Below are 16,321 nucleotides of genomic sequence, written 5' to 3'. Positions count from 1 at the left end.
AGAGACACATGCATGTGTCTTCAGAGCACTCTCTGAAACTGCCTTGGCCGGTGCTTGTTTGCCTTGTCACTCTGCAGGACATGTGAGAGAAGTGACCTTTATGTTTTTGTCCGACATCACATTCCCAGCACCCAGCACAGGCAGGCCCTCAGTAACTGGTCTTGAACGAGTGTATAAAAGGGTATGGGATATATATATTTTTTCAGTAATAAGTGATCCATTGTTTTCATCTGGGAGAGCATCCTGCAGGAGATAGACCTTACCCTGGGATTAGAAAAATGAGAACATTTGGATAAAGGCAGCCGACTTTGAAGGGCATTTGGGGGTCAGTAGTCAGGCAAACGAAGGCTTAGAAGTGGAAAATCATAGCCTCAAGGGTAAAGGAAGAGTTCTGCACAAATAGAGGAACGTAAGCTCTGGAGATCGTCTTAAATCCAGTTTTTAGGGGAGGGGTAGCCAGCTACTGACTACCTCCTCGGAGAAGACAATGACAACCCACTCCAGTACTCTTGCCTGGAAAATCTCATGGACGGAGGAGCCTGGTAGGCTGCAGTCCATGGGGTCGCTAAGAGTCGGACACGACTGAGCGACTTCACTTTCACTTTTCATTTTCATGCATTGGAGAAAGAAATGGCAACCCACTCCAGTGTTCTTGCCTGGAGAATCCCAGGGACGGGGGAGCCTGGTGGGCTGCCGTCTATGGGGTCGCACAGAGTCGGACACGACTGAAGTGGCTTAGCAGCAGCAGCAGCAGCAGCCAGCTACTGAAGGACCTAGAGATTTCTGCATGACTAGACTCAACTGGAAAGTGAGATCATGGAAGCTTTTGAGGAAGAAGGTACCATCAGAAAAGGTGAGAAGGACAAGGAAAACCCCAGCATTTTCACCCTGAGTGCTTTGAGATATGGTAGTTCCACTAAACAAGACAGGCAGATGGGGAGAGAAGAGAGAAGCAAAGATAAGAACGCGTGTTCAGGTATGTTTCGCATGAGTTCACTTTGAAACATTCAAACAGAAATGTCTAGTAAGTGGTGAGTAATAGGTTGTATAATTTAGACTGCCTTGCAAATTTATGTATGACAAATCCTGTCCAATGTCTGCTGGAATAACTCTCTCAAATCAAAGCTACTGATTGAAAGGGAAAAAAAAGAGTAATAAATAACTAGAAAGGCATATTCTAATGAATATCTGTTGGGGAGACAGAAAATGTCAGTGAAATTATGAGACTTAAAACTTTGTTGTTGTTGTTCAGTTGCTCTGATGTGTCTGACTCTTTGTGACCCCCTGGACTGCAGCATGCCAGGCTTCCCTGTGCTTCACCATCTCCTGGAGTTTGCTCTAACTCAAGTTCATGGAGTTGGTGATGCCTTCCAAACATTTTGTCCACTGTTGTCCCCTTCTCCTCCTGCCTTCTATCTTTCCCAGCATCAGGGTCTTTTCAAATGAGTCAGTTCTTTGCATCAGGTGGCCTAAGTATTGGAGCTTCAGCTTCAGCATCAGTCTTTCCAATGAATATTCAGGACTTATTTCCTTTAGGATTGACTGGTTGGATCTCCTTGCAGTCCAAGGGTCTCTCAAGAGTCTTCTCCAACACCACACAGTTCAAAAGAATCAATTCTTCAGTGTTCAGCCTTCTCTATGGTCCATACATGACTACTGGAAAACCACTGCTATGAATATACAGATCTTTGTCAGCAAAGTAATGTCTCTGCTTTTTAATACCGTAAGTTTGTAATAGCTTTTCTTCCAAGAAGCAAGCATCTTTCAATTCCACGGCTGAAGTCACCATCTGACTTTGATTACCATCTTTGAACACCATCTGATACTGTAGCCCAAGAAAATAAAGTCTGTCATTGTTTCCATTGCTTCCCCATCTATATGCCATGAAGTGATGGGACAAGATGCCATGATCTTTGTTTTTTGAATGTTGAGTTTTAAGCCAGCTTCTTCACTCTCCTCTTTCACTTTCATCAAGAGGCTCTTTTGTTCCTCTTCACTTTCTGCCATAAGGGTGGTGGCATCTGTATATCTGAGGTTATTGACATTTCTCTTGGCAATCTTGATTCTAGCTTATGATTCACCCAGCCTGGCATTTCACATGATGTACTCTGCATATAAGTTAAATAAGCAGGATGACAATATACAACCTTGACGCACTCCCTTTCCAATTATGAACCAGTCTGTTTTTCCATGTTCAGTTCTAACTGTTGCTTCTTTATCTGCATACAAGTTTCTCAGGAGGCAGGTAAGGTGGTCTGGTACTTCCATTTCTTTAAGAATTTTCCACAGTTTGAGGTGATCTACACAGTCAAAGGCTTTAGTGTAGTCAATGAAGCAGAAGTAGATGTCTATCTGGAATTCTCTTGGCTTTTCTATGATCCAGTGAAAGTGAAAGTTGCTCAGTCATGTCCAACTCTTTGAGACTGCATGGACTGCTCCTCTGTCCATGCAATTTTCCAGGCAAGAATATTGGAGTGGGTTGCCATTTCCTTCTCCAGAGGATCTTTCCGACCCAGGGATGGAACCTGGGTCTCCTGCATTGCAGGCAGAGTCTTTACCATCTGAGCCACCAGGGAAGTGCTACAGTCCAATGGAAGTTGGCGATTTGATCTCTGTTTCTTCTGCCTTTTCTAAATCCAGCTTGTACCTATGGAAGTTCTTGGTTCACGTACTATTGAAGCCTAGCTTGGAGGATTTTGAGCATTACTTTGCTAGCATGTGAAATGAGTACAATTGTGCAGTAGTTTGAACATTCTTTGGCAATACCCTTCTTTTGGACCGGAATGAAAACTGAACTTTTCCAGTCCTGTGGTTACCACTGAGTTTTCCAAATTTGTTGGCATACTGAGTGCACCACTTTAACAGCACCATCTTTTAGGATTTGAAATAGCTCAGCTGGAATTCCATCACCTCCACTAGCTTTGTTCGTGATGATACTTTCTAAGGTCCATTTGACTTCACACTCCAAGATGTCTAGCTCTAGGTGAGTGATCACACCATTGTGGTTATCTGGGTCATCAAGATCTTTTTTGTATAGTTCTTCTGTGTATTCTTACCACCTCTTCTTGATATCGTCTGCTTCTTTAGGTCCAGACCATTTCTGTCCTTTACTGTGTCCATCTGTGCATGAAGTGTTCCCTTGGTATCTCTAATTTTCCTGAAGAAATCTCTAGTCTTTCCCCTTCTATTGTTTTCCTCTATTTCTTTGCACTGTTCACTTAGGAAGGCGTTCTTATCTCTCCTTGCTATTCTTTAGAACTCTGCATTCAGATGGATATATCTTTCCTTTTCTCCTTGGTAAAAGGCAACAGAAACTTAAAATTATAATGCACCTAACAGCTCAGACCAGATTAACTTAAATGGAACCTTCTCTTTTGGGAGTAAAGTACCTTAGCTGATTGAAGAGACACTTACAAGCATTGACAAAGTTTTAATCATAAATACATTTAGATAACTATTTGTCCATCTTAAAAATAAACACTTCTACAGTTCTATGACACACCTCCCACTTTGCTGAAATTAATTAAATGCTATTGCATTCAAAGAAATATTTATCTAGAGGATAAGTTCATTCCCTTAGAGAAGCAATGATTCTATTGAGTCTATTATTAAATGCTTTAAAAACTCTCTTCAGAGTTGAAATCCAAAACTTTATGATGGAATCTCAAGAAACCAATGCACGTGTTTATTATCTTTGGAACAAAATGGCTTCAGAGTTTCCTGTTAACTTGGGAAATTTATTAGCCTATAAAGATCCACAAAATTCTTGGCTACAACTGAAGTGTGATAAATGTCATGTTCCTCATAAACTGTTCTTACTGGTGTCATAAAATAACCCCTGTTCCTTTTCTACTCACCTTGATCTCTAATGACCACATGATTCTCACCTCTTGTATAGCCCATCTGGATTTCATACCAGTTGCTTATTACAGCTTATGAGTACCAAGTACACTAGCCTGGAACTTTCAATTCTGGAATTATTACAGAATCTGCTTTTTGACCAGGACCCTAGTCTTTGCCTGCCAAGGTCTGATATGAACAAATAGTTGAAATTAAGAATGCTGGCTATAAGTTAATACTGGGTGTTTATTTTGAGCCTTGCTGGTCTAGAAAAGTCGTATAAATGATGTGACTCAAGCTGCGGACAGTACAGTGCAACGTTTATGTGCACTAGCCTTGCAGGTGGGTTGATCTGGGTTGTAATTCTTGCTCTGTGGCTTGCTATCTGTCATCTTGGGCAATGACTTAAGCACTTTTTTCTTCAGTACCACGATCTCTTTACGTTGTAATAATAAGAATACTTACAGTTGTGGGCTGTTGTGAGGATTAAATAAAATGATGGAAGGAGAGCCCTTAATTTAGTTTCTGACCTACAGCAAATGCCAGTAAATCAGAGGTGGCTTCCAGGCTTTATTGTTGCTGCTGCTGTTTATTCTGGGAATAAAGAGAAAGGCCCTTGTTCCCTTTCACCCTCTTCTGATGATTCCATCAGGTTTGGTTATGGACTGGGGTGAAAAACAGCATGATCTCTGTCCTGGAAAAAATCCCGAAGAGTCCCTTCCCAGGAAAAGGGACATGATCAGGTTCCATGAAATTCAAAGGGTATTATTTCATGGCAAAGTTGTTGCAAAAACAGTAGCATGACACAGTGCTTCTGAACTGCCAATTTTCTTCAGATTAATTCATTAAGAACCCATCACCCTGTTTCTGAGTGTAGGTATAAAACAGCAGCTATTTGTTTTACTCTCTGAAAACAGCTTCTAGCTCTCAGGATTCTTCATACCCACATCAACACTCTGTACTAAGAACTAGGTCCCATGTGCTTAGCACCATCCAACACAGATGTAGTAACTCCATCCTCACCTGATGGGCCTGCTGTAAGAGCTCCATTCTCTCCTGAAGAATCTGACAGTCGTACTCTCTGCTCTTCCTCAGCATCTGCCGCCGTAACTTTTCCACTGCTGTCCTCAGCTCCTCCTGCTGCTTTTCACTTAATAATTCACCAAATTTAATAACAGTTTCTTGCTGCAGAGCATTGTACAAAGTTGCTTCTAGTTCCTGGATTCTCTGGAAAATAGAAAACTTTGGAGTTTAGTATCTTACATGTGGTGTATAAACATACACGTGTGTATATGGGGAGGGATATATTATTTTACTCTCACATGACCATAGCAACAAAATGAATGTCAAAGCTTATCCAGCTTAAATATCCTTTTGTTGAGTCCCTTTATAAGATGCAATAAGGGTCAGCTAGCCAAAATGTACGGAGAAGGCAATGGCACCCCACTCCAGTCCTCTTGCCTGGAAAATCCCATGGACGGAGGAGCCTGGTGGGATGCAGTCCATGGGGTCGCTACAAGTCAGACACGACTGAGCGACTTCCCTTTCCCTTTTCCCTTTCATGCATTGGAGAAGGAAATGGCAAGCCACTCCAGTGTTCTTGCCTGGAGAATCCCAGGGACGGGGGAGCCTGGTGGGCTGCCGTCTATGGGGTCGCACAGAGTCGGACACGATTGAAGCGACTTAGCAGCAGCAGCAGCCAATGTGTAAACTTCCCTGATGGAGGGGAATTTGTTCTTTTTTCTGGATCCTGTCTATTTCACATACTTTTCCTTTTCAGGAAGTCCTTACCTTGTTATAACCGTATGTCCTTCTATTCTCAAAGGTAGCTGAGAATAAATTTGTTCTCTCTTTCATTTGACAGATATTTAGAGATATCTATTGTGGCAGTATATTATTTAGAAATAAACACTGCAAAGTGGTCCATGTTAGAATACTTGAAATTGGAAGTATTCCACACTCACATACACAGTGCCACCTCTCTCCAAATGACACACCTCTGAAGATGGCTTTAGTGTCTCCATTTTTTTTCTTAAAAATTGGGAAATAGAGCCTAAGACCCTTTGGAATTGGTCTGTTTTTTAATACTCTGAGATTTGTAGTTGCTCTAGCTGGAGAAGGCACTGGCGACCCACCCCAGTACTCCTGCCTGGAAAATCCCATGGATGGAGGAGCCTGGTGGGCTGCAGTCCATGGGGCCACTAAGAGTCGGACATGACTGAACGACCTCACTTTCACTTTTCACTTTCATTGATTGGAGAAGGAAATGGCAACCCACTCCGGTGTTCTTGCCTGGAGAATCCCAGGGACAGAAGAGCCTGGTGGACTGCTGTCTATATGGTCGCACAGAGTTGGACACGACTGAAGCGACTTAGCAGCGGCAGCAGCTAGCTGTAAAATGCCTCCTCGAGGTTTTTCTTTTTTAGATGAAGAGTCTACAGCTTTGTACAGCCCAGTTTTCTTTTCTTTCACATGCTTCAGATACAGTTACCACAATCTATAATCTTATCCCCTCGACTCTGACAGAGGTGAAAGGACATTGCCTGGAAAGGGATGTCCTCCAGGCTCCTGTCCTGGACTAAGTAGGTTGCCTTACCTTTTAAAAGTTAAAGTCTTCAGTCCTGGGACACACCCACATGGTCTAAGGTTATCATGTGTAGGTAGAGGAGGCAAGGCTGAAAGGGTAGGAAGGGAGGGAAAAATCACCTCCTTCTTTATTCTCTAAGCAGAGGGCAACTCCCCTTCCCCATCACACAGCACTCAGAATCTCTTACTCAACTTGGAGGGGGAGTACCAATTCATCTTTGTTATCATCAGGGGCTAAGTGCTTCACTCTTTTCCCAAGAGCAATTCAGGTTGCTTCCAGGAAAGCATTATAAAAACTTTTAAGTTTCCTCTTTTTGTCTTGAGTCATTACACTGTGTTACGGTGGGGGGTGGGGTGGTACCCACCCAGAGAAAAGAAATCCAAGCTGCAGTCCAGCATTAAGAATGATGCTTTATGAATTTGGTACAGGGGAGTGGATCAAATGTGCTCCTGAGTCAGCATAATCTGGAGGAGAGAGAAAGGTACAGCCCATTTCCCCCATATAGCCTTACTCACTGTGGCTGGATTCTGGTAGTTATGGCCACAATGTCTGGAGTCAAACCTAAGCACTACCTACTCACTTTCCAAGCTGGGCCAAGGTCTTCCTCTCTCTAAGCCTTCATTTTCTCATATGCAATATAGAAATAATAATATTCCCTATACCTCATAGGGTTGTTGTAAGAAATAAATGAATTGAAAATATGTATCATGTTACATACATTATTATTCTACCCCTAGATTAGGATCCCCAACAATCAGATTTAATAAAATTTCTCTGTAATCAACACTGTTGTCCAGTCTGTCTTTCATTTAAATATTATTTAACAACATAATTAAACTGTTTGAAAAATGAGTTACAATGAAATATTTATTAACTATTATAATAGTATTATAACAGCAAACAGCTGGAGATGTACATTTGGTCTAAAATGAGAACTGGAAACCACTGGATAAGCGAGCTGCATGTTGCGGTCTATTCACATACATGGCATGACAAATTACACAGGATGCTTTACTACAGAGCATATAACCATCCACACTCAGGGTATCTGGAATGTCTCTTTGTACCTACCATATATGCTTGGTCAAGGGCTTGTTTCCTGTAGTCTAGCTCCTCCTCCAGATAGCCTTTGATTTTGCAGAATTGTTCCTAGAAAAAATGTCCACATTAGTAGATAGAGTCAGCTTAGTTAACAAGAAAGTGATATCTAAATTGTATTGATTAACGTTTTCTCTAATTCCACTGTAAGACAAATCACTAGTCTTTGTAGGGTCAGAGATCTTGTCTTTCAGGGAAATACTTCAACTTTTACAATTTCACACAGGGGATGTAAAAATCAGTTGAAAGAAGCATAAAATGACAATCCACATGGAATGTCTCAAAGAATTTTCATATCAATTTAAGAGTATGCCACTAAGGATAGATTTTTTTTGTTTGTTATGGCTTCACTGTGTGACATGTAGGATCTTGTTTCCCTGACCAGGGACCGAACAGGAGACCCTTGCAGTGGAAGTAGAGTCTTAACCAATGGACTGCCAGGGAAGTCCCTAAGGATAGATTTTTGACAAGATAAATGCTATGCTGCTGATGCTGCTAAGTCACTTCAGTCGTGTCTGACTCTGTGTGACTCCATAGACGGCAGCCCACCAGGCTCCCCCGTCCCTGGGATTCTCCAGGCAAGAACACTGGAGTGGCTTGCCATTTCCTTCTCCAATGCATGAAAGGGAAAAGGGAAAGGGAAGTCGATCAGTCGTCTCCAACTCTTCTCGACCCTATGGACTGCAGCCTACCAGGCTCCTCCGCCTATGGGATTTTCTAGGCAAGAGTACTGGAGTGGATTGCTATTGCCTTCTCCAAGATAAATGCTATAGATGCTAACTGATAAGCATATCTGTGTAAATCTATGATAGTATATTTTTAAAAGAATGTTATGAAATGTAATAGAGCAGAGTTGTATAATAAGAAACTTAATTTATTCAAACTCAACTATCATTAGCAAACGCAAAGCTAGATAGTAATTCAGAGAGTGGGAGCGATTCCACCCACACTGCTACTTAATGAGTGAGTGTCTGCTCTTGCTATAAAGCCAGGGTGATCCAGGAGATGTAAAGTGATGTTACCTTGCTTGTCCTCAGTTTCTGTGTGGTTCTCATATTTCAAGTATCCTGTCATTTGCATTAAAAAATATATCCTTGTACAGAACATAGCCCTAAGCACAAGTTAGTTCTTTCTTTGTATGCTTAACAAGGAACAAGGGTCTCTTCCAATGCTGAAGGTAAACTTGACTGCACCAACTTTTTTTTTTCCTGTTTTTATTTTTTATTTTTGGGTGTGCTGGGTCTTTGTTGCTGGGTCACCTTGACTTTCTCTAGTTGCGGTGAGCGGGGGCTACTCTTCGTTGTGGTACATAGGCTTCTCATTGAGGTGGCTTCTCTTGTTGCGGAGCATAGGCTCTAGGGCACACGGGCTTCAGCAGCTGCGGCTCTTGGACTCCAGAGCACAGGCTCAGTAGTTGTGGCACATGGGCTTACTTGCTCAGCAGTATGTGTAGTGTTCCTGGACCAGGGATCAAACCTGGGTCCTCTGCATTGGCAGGGATTCTTATCCACTGCACCACCACAGAAGTTCTGCATTGATTTCGAGAGAGCATATGTCTGCATGCAGTTTTGCTGTTGACTTCCAGCTGATTACATCTGAGCTCCAGTGCCTAGAACAGTGCCTGTAACAATCTGATTGCCTAATTAAAATTTTTGTATTTAAAGTGTTCAAGGGTATTTTGAATATAGACAGTGCTTGTTAAATCGTTAGACTTTAGAGCCTAACCGGTTGGTAAAATGTAAGTTCTGTGTAAAATATCAGCAAATTTTACAAATTTGCAAGCTGTCATATGCTATAGAAATTCAAGTTGTTTTTACTATAAGATCTTCCAACCTAACAGGAATCGCTGCCTGTTTTTTAGTAATAGTGACAGCAGTAATGACGGTACTATTATAAAATTCTATGCATTGCTCTATGTTAATAAGGACCAATTCCCAGGCTGGGTGATTTAAACAAAAGTTAACTGTGGCAAAATACATATAATATAAACTCTATAATCATAACCATTCTAAGTGTGCAGTTCAGTAGTGTTAAGTATATTCACAAGGTTATGAGACCAAGCTCCAGGATTCGTTTTATCTGCAACATTGAAACTCTGTACCTATTAAACAAGTGCCCGTTTCTTCCTCTTAGCTCCTGACAACCATTATTGTGTCTTCTGTTTCTATGAATTAGACTACTCCAGGTACCTTATGTAAGTAGAATCACACAGCATCTGTCTTTGTGTGATTGACTTATTTCACTTAGCATATGTCCTCAAAGTTCAGTCATGGTGTAGCATGTAGGAGAATGTCCTTCCTTTTTAAAGGCTGAATAATATCCCATGGATGTATATACCACATTTTGCTTATCCCTTCATCCACTGATACAGACACTTGGGTTGCTTCCATGTTTAAGTTATAGCGAATAATGCTGCTTTTGAACACAAAAATCTCTTCAAGAGCCCACTTTCAATTATTATGGGTATATACCCAGAAGTGGTGTTGCCGTGTCACATGGTAATTCCATTTTGAATTTTTTGAGCAATCACTAAGCATACTGCTTTTCATAGCAGCTGTACCATTTTATACTCCCAGCAATATTGCACAGGGTTCCAATTTCTCCACATCTTCATCATTGTATGTTACCATTTTGTTTTGTTTTTAGTAGCAGCCATCTTAACGGGAGCGAGATGGCTTGGAGATTTTTAATACCAAAGTCATACCCATAATTTCTGTAATGTTTACTATAATTATATATAGTAGAAAAATTATTTAGCCTAAGGGAAAAAACATCTAACTGGATTTTCTTCAGCATTAGTTTTGGAAATACTACAAAATTACAATGTGACATTTTTAGAGAACATAGCTTGAAATTGAGGGGTATTTCAATTATTCTTTGTTTTTATGATACCTCATCTTTACTTACCATGTCACTTTCCAATTCCATCATTTTCTGGTGCAGGGCAGCCTCTGCTCCTTCAATTTGCTGGATCCACTATGGAGTGAAGCAGACACAGGGTTTGACATGACTGCTTGATGTGGTCTAGATGGTATTATCTCCTGAGCTGCTGTTTTTTCTGCTATCTCAGAAAGTAGACTCAGAACTGAAGTTCTTAGTCTATCTACTAAGTGCATTTTATCTGGGTGCATTTTATCTCTTAGCTCAGAAGCAAGTTTATAATTTTCCCCTCATTCATTAATTCACTATTCATTCAACAAATGCCTTCATTGTTATCCACCACGTGTCAGGCAGTGCGCTAGGTACCAGGGATGTGAGGGTGAATAAGAAACACAGAATCTGCCCTCATTGGAGATTGCCATGAGAGGCTTTCTTGGAAGTGACATTGCACTGAAGTGTAAAAAATGAGTCAGAGATGACCAGGCAAAAGTGAGGGGCAAGTTCCAAGCTGAAGGTATGTCTAATTCTCCACGACTGGAGGGAGCACAAGGAAAGAAAGCACAACAGGTGAGATGGAGAAATGGCAGTTTTTCAGTGTATGAAACTGATCACAGCTACAGGTTGAAGAATCATTTTGTTGAGTAGAGACACATTTTAAATCACACAGAGAATTTACTTTCTTAATACTTAGAATATATTGTTCTAAGTATTAGAACATAAACATTAGATGGCATTAATATTAGCACTGATCAACACCCTGAATAAATTCAGACTTCGAATAATATAGTGTGAGCCTACCACATATATGGTTTCAGAGAATAAATTATTATAATGGGTCTTTACGAAGTTAACCAACAGCTTATCCCCCCGGAAGGCAACCAGGCAAAACAGTTAAGTGTGTGGGTCCTAGAGATCAACTTTGTTGTTTCGCAGTCGCTAAGTCATGACAGACTCTTTGCAACCCCATGAACTGCTGGGCCTCCCTGTCGGCCTCTCTGTCCTTTACCATCTCCCGGGAGTTTGCTCAAACTCATGTCCATTGAGTTGGCGATGCCATCTAACCATCTCATTCACTGTCATCCCCTTCTCCTCCTGCCTTCAAATCTTTCCCAGCTACCTTGGGTCTAATCCCAATCTTAGCTTTTCACAGCTGTGTGGGCTTGAAACATTACCTAGTTACTCTTAGTCTCAACTTTCTTATCTGTGAAATGGGATTAATAATAATGTGAAGAGTAAAGAAGGTAATTAACCTAAGCCCCTATTCACAGTGTATTGCATCTACTAGGTACTCAACAGGATTCTAGTTTTTTTTTTGGTTAACATTCATTTTTGTACTTCTGTACTGTTAGAAATTTGCATCACTACTCGCTATGTTTCTTGGTTTATTTGTGATAAATTATGTGGTGTACTGAACATTTTTCTATATATTAAAGCCTTGATATTCACAAGGGCTACCACTAACAGCTGTTTGGCTGTAAGGAACATGGGGAAATACAAAAAGACATGGAGACTGGAGAGATGCTAGTCTCTCAGCTCTTCAACATACGCAGAACTTCCCTCATGAAACAAATTTCAGTCCAAAGTCATGGGTTCCTTGTACACAGCCTCATATTGCAATTGTGTACCACCCAGTTTTATTAAAATGCTCCCTCTGGCTTGCTGCCCACTTACCATTGAGAAACAAATTCTCTTGTACATCATGTTTTTAAGAGAACTGTCAAATGAAGAAGTCTCTGCCTTTCATAGAAACTTCCCCAAGTTTTCTTTGCAGTCCTAAAGTGACTTTTTTTTTCAATAAAGAAAAGCCCTTTACAACCCCAACTGGATGAAATGCTCTGGCTATCACTGCCAAATAAATGTAGCAGAACTGGTGGTAAGACTGTATTTTCTTTATTATTGTATCACTGGAACAGTGTCTTCATGAATTCACTCATTCAGTAAATGCTGATTGATCTCTTACTAAATATGCTGGGCTGGAAAACTAGGAAAACAAAGAGTGGAAAACAGAATCCAGAGTTGCCCTCATGGAACTCATAATCTAGTGAACAACAGCATAAGTTAAAATAAAAAGGAAAAAGGTGTTTGTGTTATAGTTGTTAAAATCTAGGGTAACAGAAGCACAGGTCACTGTAGGAACACAGAGAAAGAAGACCTAACTAGACTTGGGTGAGTAGGAAGGCTTCCCCATGTATGGGAGGGTCTGATGATTAATATTTAGCCAGACAAAGGTAAAAAAGGGAAGAAGGGAAAGCTTGACAAAACCAATCGTGGAAAGGACCAAGGGGTAGAAATATGTATAGGTAGACAGAGTTAAAGAACAAATTCCAGATATTTCCCATGAAATACTTCAGGATGTATTCCAAACACTTCAGGTCTTAAAAAAGAAGACAACCACAAGGCCATTTCCACACTGCAAACTTAACGTTAATTCCTTTTATCATCTGATACCTGGTCCAGATTAAAACTTCCCTAGTTTTCAGCAAAATGTTGCTTTTTTCACACTTGGTTTGCTTGAATCAAGATGTAAAAAAGGATCGTTTCAATATTTCTTAAGTATCTTTTTATGTTATAGAAATCTTTCTACCTCTGCCATTTTTTTCTTGATGTCATTATTTTGTTTGAGTAACTAGATTGGAGCAAGGTGAATCCTTGCTCATGGTTTCATTTAATTTACAACATGATTTTTATGCATTTATGAAATTAAAAAAAAAAATCTCAAGGAACTTATATGACAGTTCTCACTTTATCCAACTGTGTGCACCAGTTAACTATGTGCCAATTTTCAAGGCACCCCGAGTACAGCCAATTACCAGGCTTCTTCACTTGGCTCTTTCCTTTTTCTCTCCCTTGCATTTACCAGATTTAAACACAAGGGGGCGAGAGAACGCTCAGGGTTGCCCTTCTGACAGTCCCCAAGTTAACGTTTTCTGAATGAGGCTGCAGGGAGCCACCACAAAGTTACAAAATCAGTTGGAACTGGTTATGTACACATCCAAGGAAAAACCCGTAGAAAGAGCCATGCTACTCCAATTTTCCATCTCTTAACAAAAACTTCTTCATTATTGGTTTCCCAGCTTGGTAAAACAATGGCTTCAGTAATGTAAATCAGGTTTTGCATTTTCACATATTTTTAAGAGGCTTCAAAGTACCCACCCCAAATCAGTGTGTAGACTCTTATTTTGTTTATTCTCATTCTAGCTGGGTTAAGAATATAATATTTATTAGGTATTCAATAATGCAAAATCAGGGGCAAAGAGAATGTCCTTCAACCCCAGGTTTTAAGTCAGACATTGAGATGATCTGAATGTTAGTACAATTTATTACCTTTTCTGCCAGGGACAGCACAGTGCTGGCCTGAATTATAGCCACTTGCTCTTCATTTCTTAAATTCTGTGCGGGGTGAAGGGGAGAGAAAGAAAATAAGCTGAAGACACTTTTGACATTTACACTGTTAGAAAATACTACCTAACTTGCCTGCCACATATAGATGCATGGAACATTCACAAACAGTCTATTCTATTTAGTAATAATTCCTAACAAAGAGTTTATTCAAAACCTGTAAAAAGTACATTAAATGTGATGCTTTTATATCTCTCTAGTCCTGATTTGATTTTATGTTTCACTGTAAACATACTTCATTAACAGTCATAAGAAAAGCAGAAACCAAAATGAAATAAAAAGTAATCTCTTCAGAGCAGTTTGATATGATTTAATCGATTCTGTTCTCTGCTTTGATAATTTTTCAAGGGAAAAAAATAGCATGAGTATTTCAACCTACATGTGTCATTCATTGAGTATTTCAATGAATGGTCCTCCCACTGAATTAATATGCCTTGACCCTGTCAGGAAGGTGTTTCAGAAAGAGAAAGGATTATAGTTTCCTGGTCCATTTTTATGGGTCTGCCACCAACCCTACTATTTAGCAGTATTTGCAACTGCATGACTGATTAATTTTATGCCGGATGCCTCCCAGCAACAGTTAGAAGGTAATTAGCTTTAATCACCACTGATGTTGTCAGCATGCCAACCTGAAACCTGCCCAAGAAAAGCACCTTCTGCGTTCCCACTTCTGCCACTACCTTGCAGAGACCCTTATAATCCTTAAACTGAGTGATCTGATAAATTGTTGATTCTCTTCCGGAATGCGTAAGCTTAAGCGAACCTGGAGTCTCATTTGTCATTTTTTTTTTTTTAAGTTTGTTTCAATTTAGGTACATATGTAAGTATGTATGTGTTTCAGGTATAGTCAATTTACAATGTTGTGTTAGTTTCAGGTCCACAGTACAGTGATTTAGTTATACACATATATATTCTTTTTCAGATTCTTTTCCCTTTTAGGTTATTACAAATTACTGAGTAGCGTTCTCTTCACTTGCTCTTATTTTACACATGATGCATTGGCAAGTATTTCTTGCTTCTCTTTAGACAAATTCATATTTCTACTGCACTTTATTCATTACTTACCCCATTATCACCCAAGATATCAAGCTGCTTTATGAGATCAGGGATATTCACATCCTGCAAAATCAAGGAGTTGCATTCAAGTCAAAGGTGCGACAGTGGCTTAACCATTCTATCAGTGCCCTAACCTTAAAGGACAGAGGACATTTTAAGACCTGTACCTCCTTGAGCTGTTTTCAATCAGTCACAACTGGTTTTACATTTCCACTCTGCTTCTTATGAGCTGTGTGAACCTGGCAAAACTTAACAATGCATTTTCAATTCTGCCCATTGCAAAATGGAGATAATAAATTCCTCCTTCACAGGCTGATTTGAGGATAAAGAGACTGTATATAAAAGGGTCTAGGATGTATAAGAACTCAAAATTTTCTCAGTAAATTTTTTTCTCATGATTATTGAAAATTTGTTCCGACTATGATAGATTTCAAGTATAAATAAAAGTAACAGTAATAAATTTAAATAACCAGCCAATTTCACTCTAATTCATGGGATCTGACCTGGTTGAGATTTTGATAGCTGCATAGAAAGCTATAGTGCAGTTTCATTTTTGGGGGTATTTAATATTAATTCCATTTATGGGAAACAGCTTATTTTTATTATATCGCTTCACCCCAGTCAGTTTGAAGCAACTGCACCATTTAAAGTGCTGTTGGGTATAAATTACATATGTTGGATTAGGTTGTCTGTGATTTATTTAAAAACAAAACATCTAAGGAAAAGACAGGTGAAGTGCTTCTCATTTAGAGTTGAATCAAAAAACTCCTTTGGTTTACAAATCTTCATGTAGCCCAGGAAGGCCAGAAGTTTAAACAACATGAGAATGGTTTATGATGGAAGTCAAGGAAGCACAATTTTCTACCCGATTTCCTCATTAGTATCACTTTCTCCTCTCACTTATGTTCAGATAACTGTATGTGTGTGTGTGTGCTAAGTCACTTCAGTTATGTCCGACTCTCTGCGACCCTTAGACCGAAGGCTTCCAGGCTCCTCTGTGCATGGATTCTCCAGGCAAGAGTACTGGAGTGGGTTGCCCTCCTCCAGGGGATATTCCCAACCTAGGGATCAAATCCAAGTCTCTTTAAGTCTCCTGCATTGGCAGGCGGGTTCTTTACTACTAGCCCCACCTGGGAAGCCCATAGATAACAGTATAGCAGATCCCTATCCACAGAAATACAAAAGTCTAGCTCAGTCTCAGAGGTAAAGAGAAGGCAACTAAAGCAGGTATATTTGGCAGTCAGAGTGGGAGCAGGAGGGGCCATGCAGAAGGCACGAGCAGGAGGATTCCTAGCCTTACATCTGGAACAGACAGCTGCTACGTGATTTTGTCACATGCAAGGACAATATATTTTCCAGGAGACGGAGCCACTTCCGCTAGACCTTAACATTTAAAATGTATTCCAATATCACTAAAAATAAAATTATATACTATGTCTAAGTGAACAGCATGTTATAATT

General features: G+C 40.1%; 1 protein-coding gene across 3 annotated transcripts in view; it reads right to left on the bottom strand.

Moving 5' to 3' along the window:
• JAKMIP2 (janus kinase and microtubule interacting protein 2) overlaps window positions 1-16,321 on the bottom strand; it is a 190,768-nt gene that overhangs the window by 15,238 nt on the left and 159,209 nt on the right. For all 3 annotated transcript variants that reach the window (XM_027546046.1, XM_027546048.1, XM_027546047.1), the window contains 5 exons: window positions 14,870-14,923; window positions 13,730-13,795; window positions 10,433-10,501; window positions 7,499-7,576; window positions 4,864-5,067 (listed from right to left, as the gene is read on the bottom strand). In XM_027546046.1, coding sequence (XP_027401847.1) covers window positions 4,864-5,067; window positions 7,499-7,576; window positions 10,433-10,501; window positions 13,730-13,795; window positions 14,870-14,923 — 471 coding nt within the window. The remainder of the gene's footprint in view (window positions 1-4,863; window positions 5,068-7,498; window positions 7,577-10,432; window positions 10,502-13,729; window positions 13,796-14,869; window positions 14,924-16,321) is intronic.

Source organism: Bos indicus x Bos taurus, chromosome 7 (genome assembly GCF_003369695.1).
Source record: "Bos indicus x Bos taurus breed Angus x Brahman F1 hybrid chromosome 7, Bos_hybrid_MaternalHap_v2.0, whole genome shotgun sequence".
Classification (NCBI taxonomy): Eukaryota; Metazoa; Chordata; class Mammalia; order Artiodactyla; family Bovidae; genus Bos; species Bos indicus x Bos taurus.
This window is presented reverse-complemented; position numbering and strand designations above follow the sequence as displayed.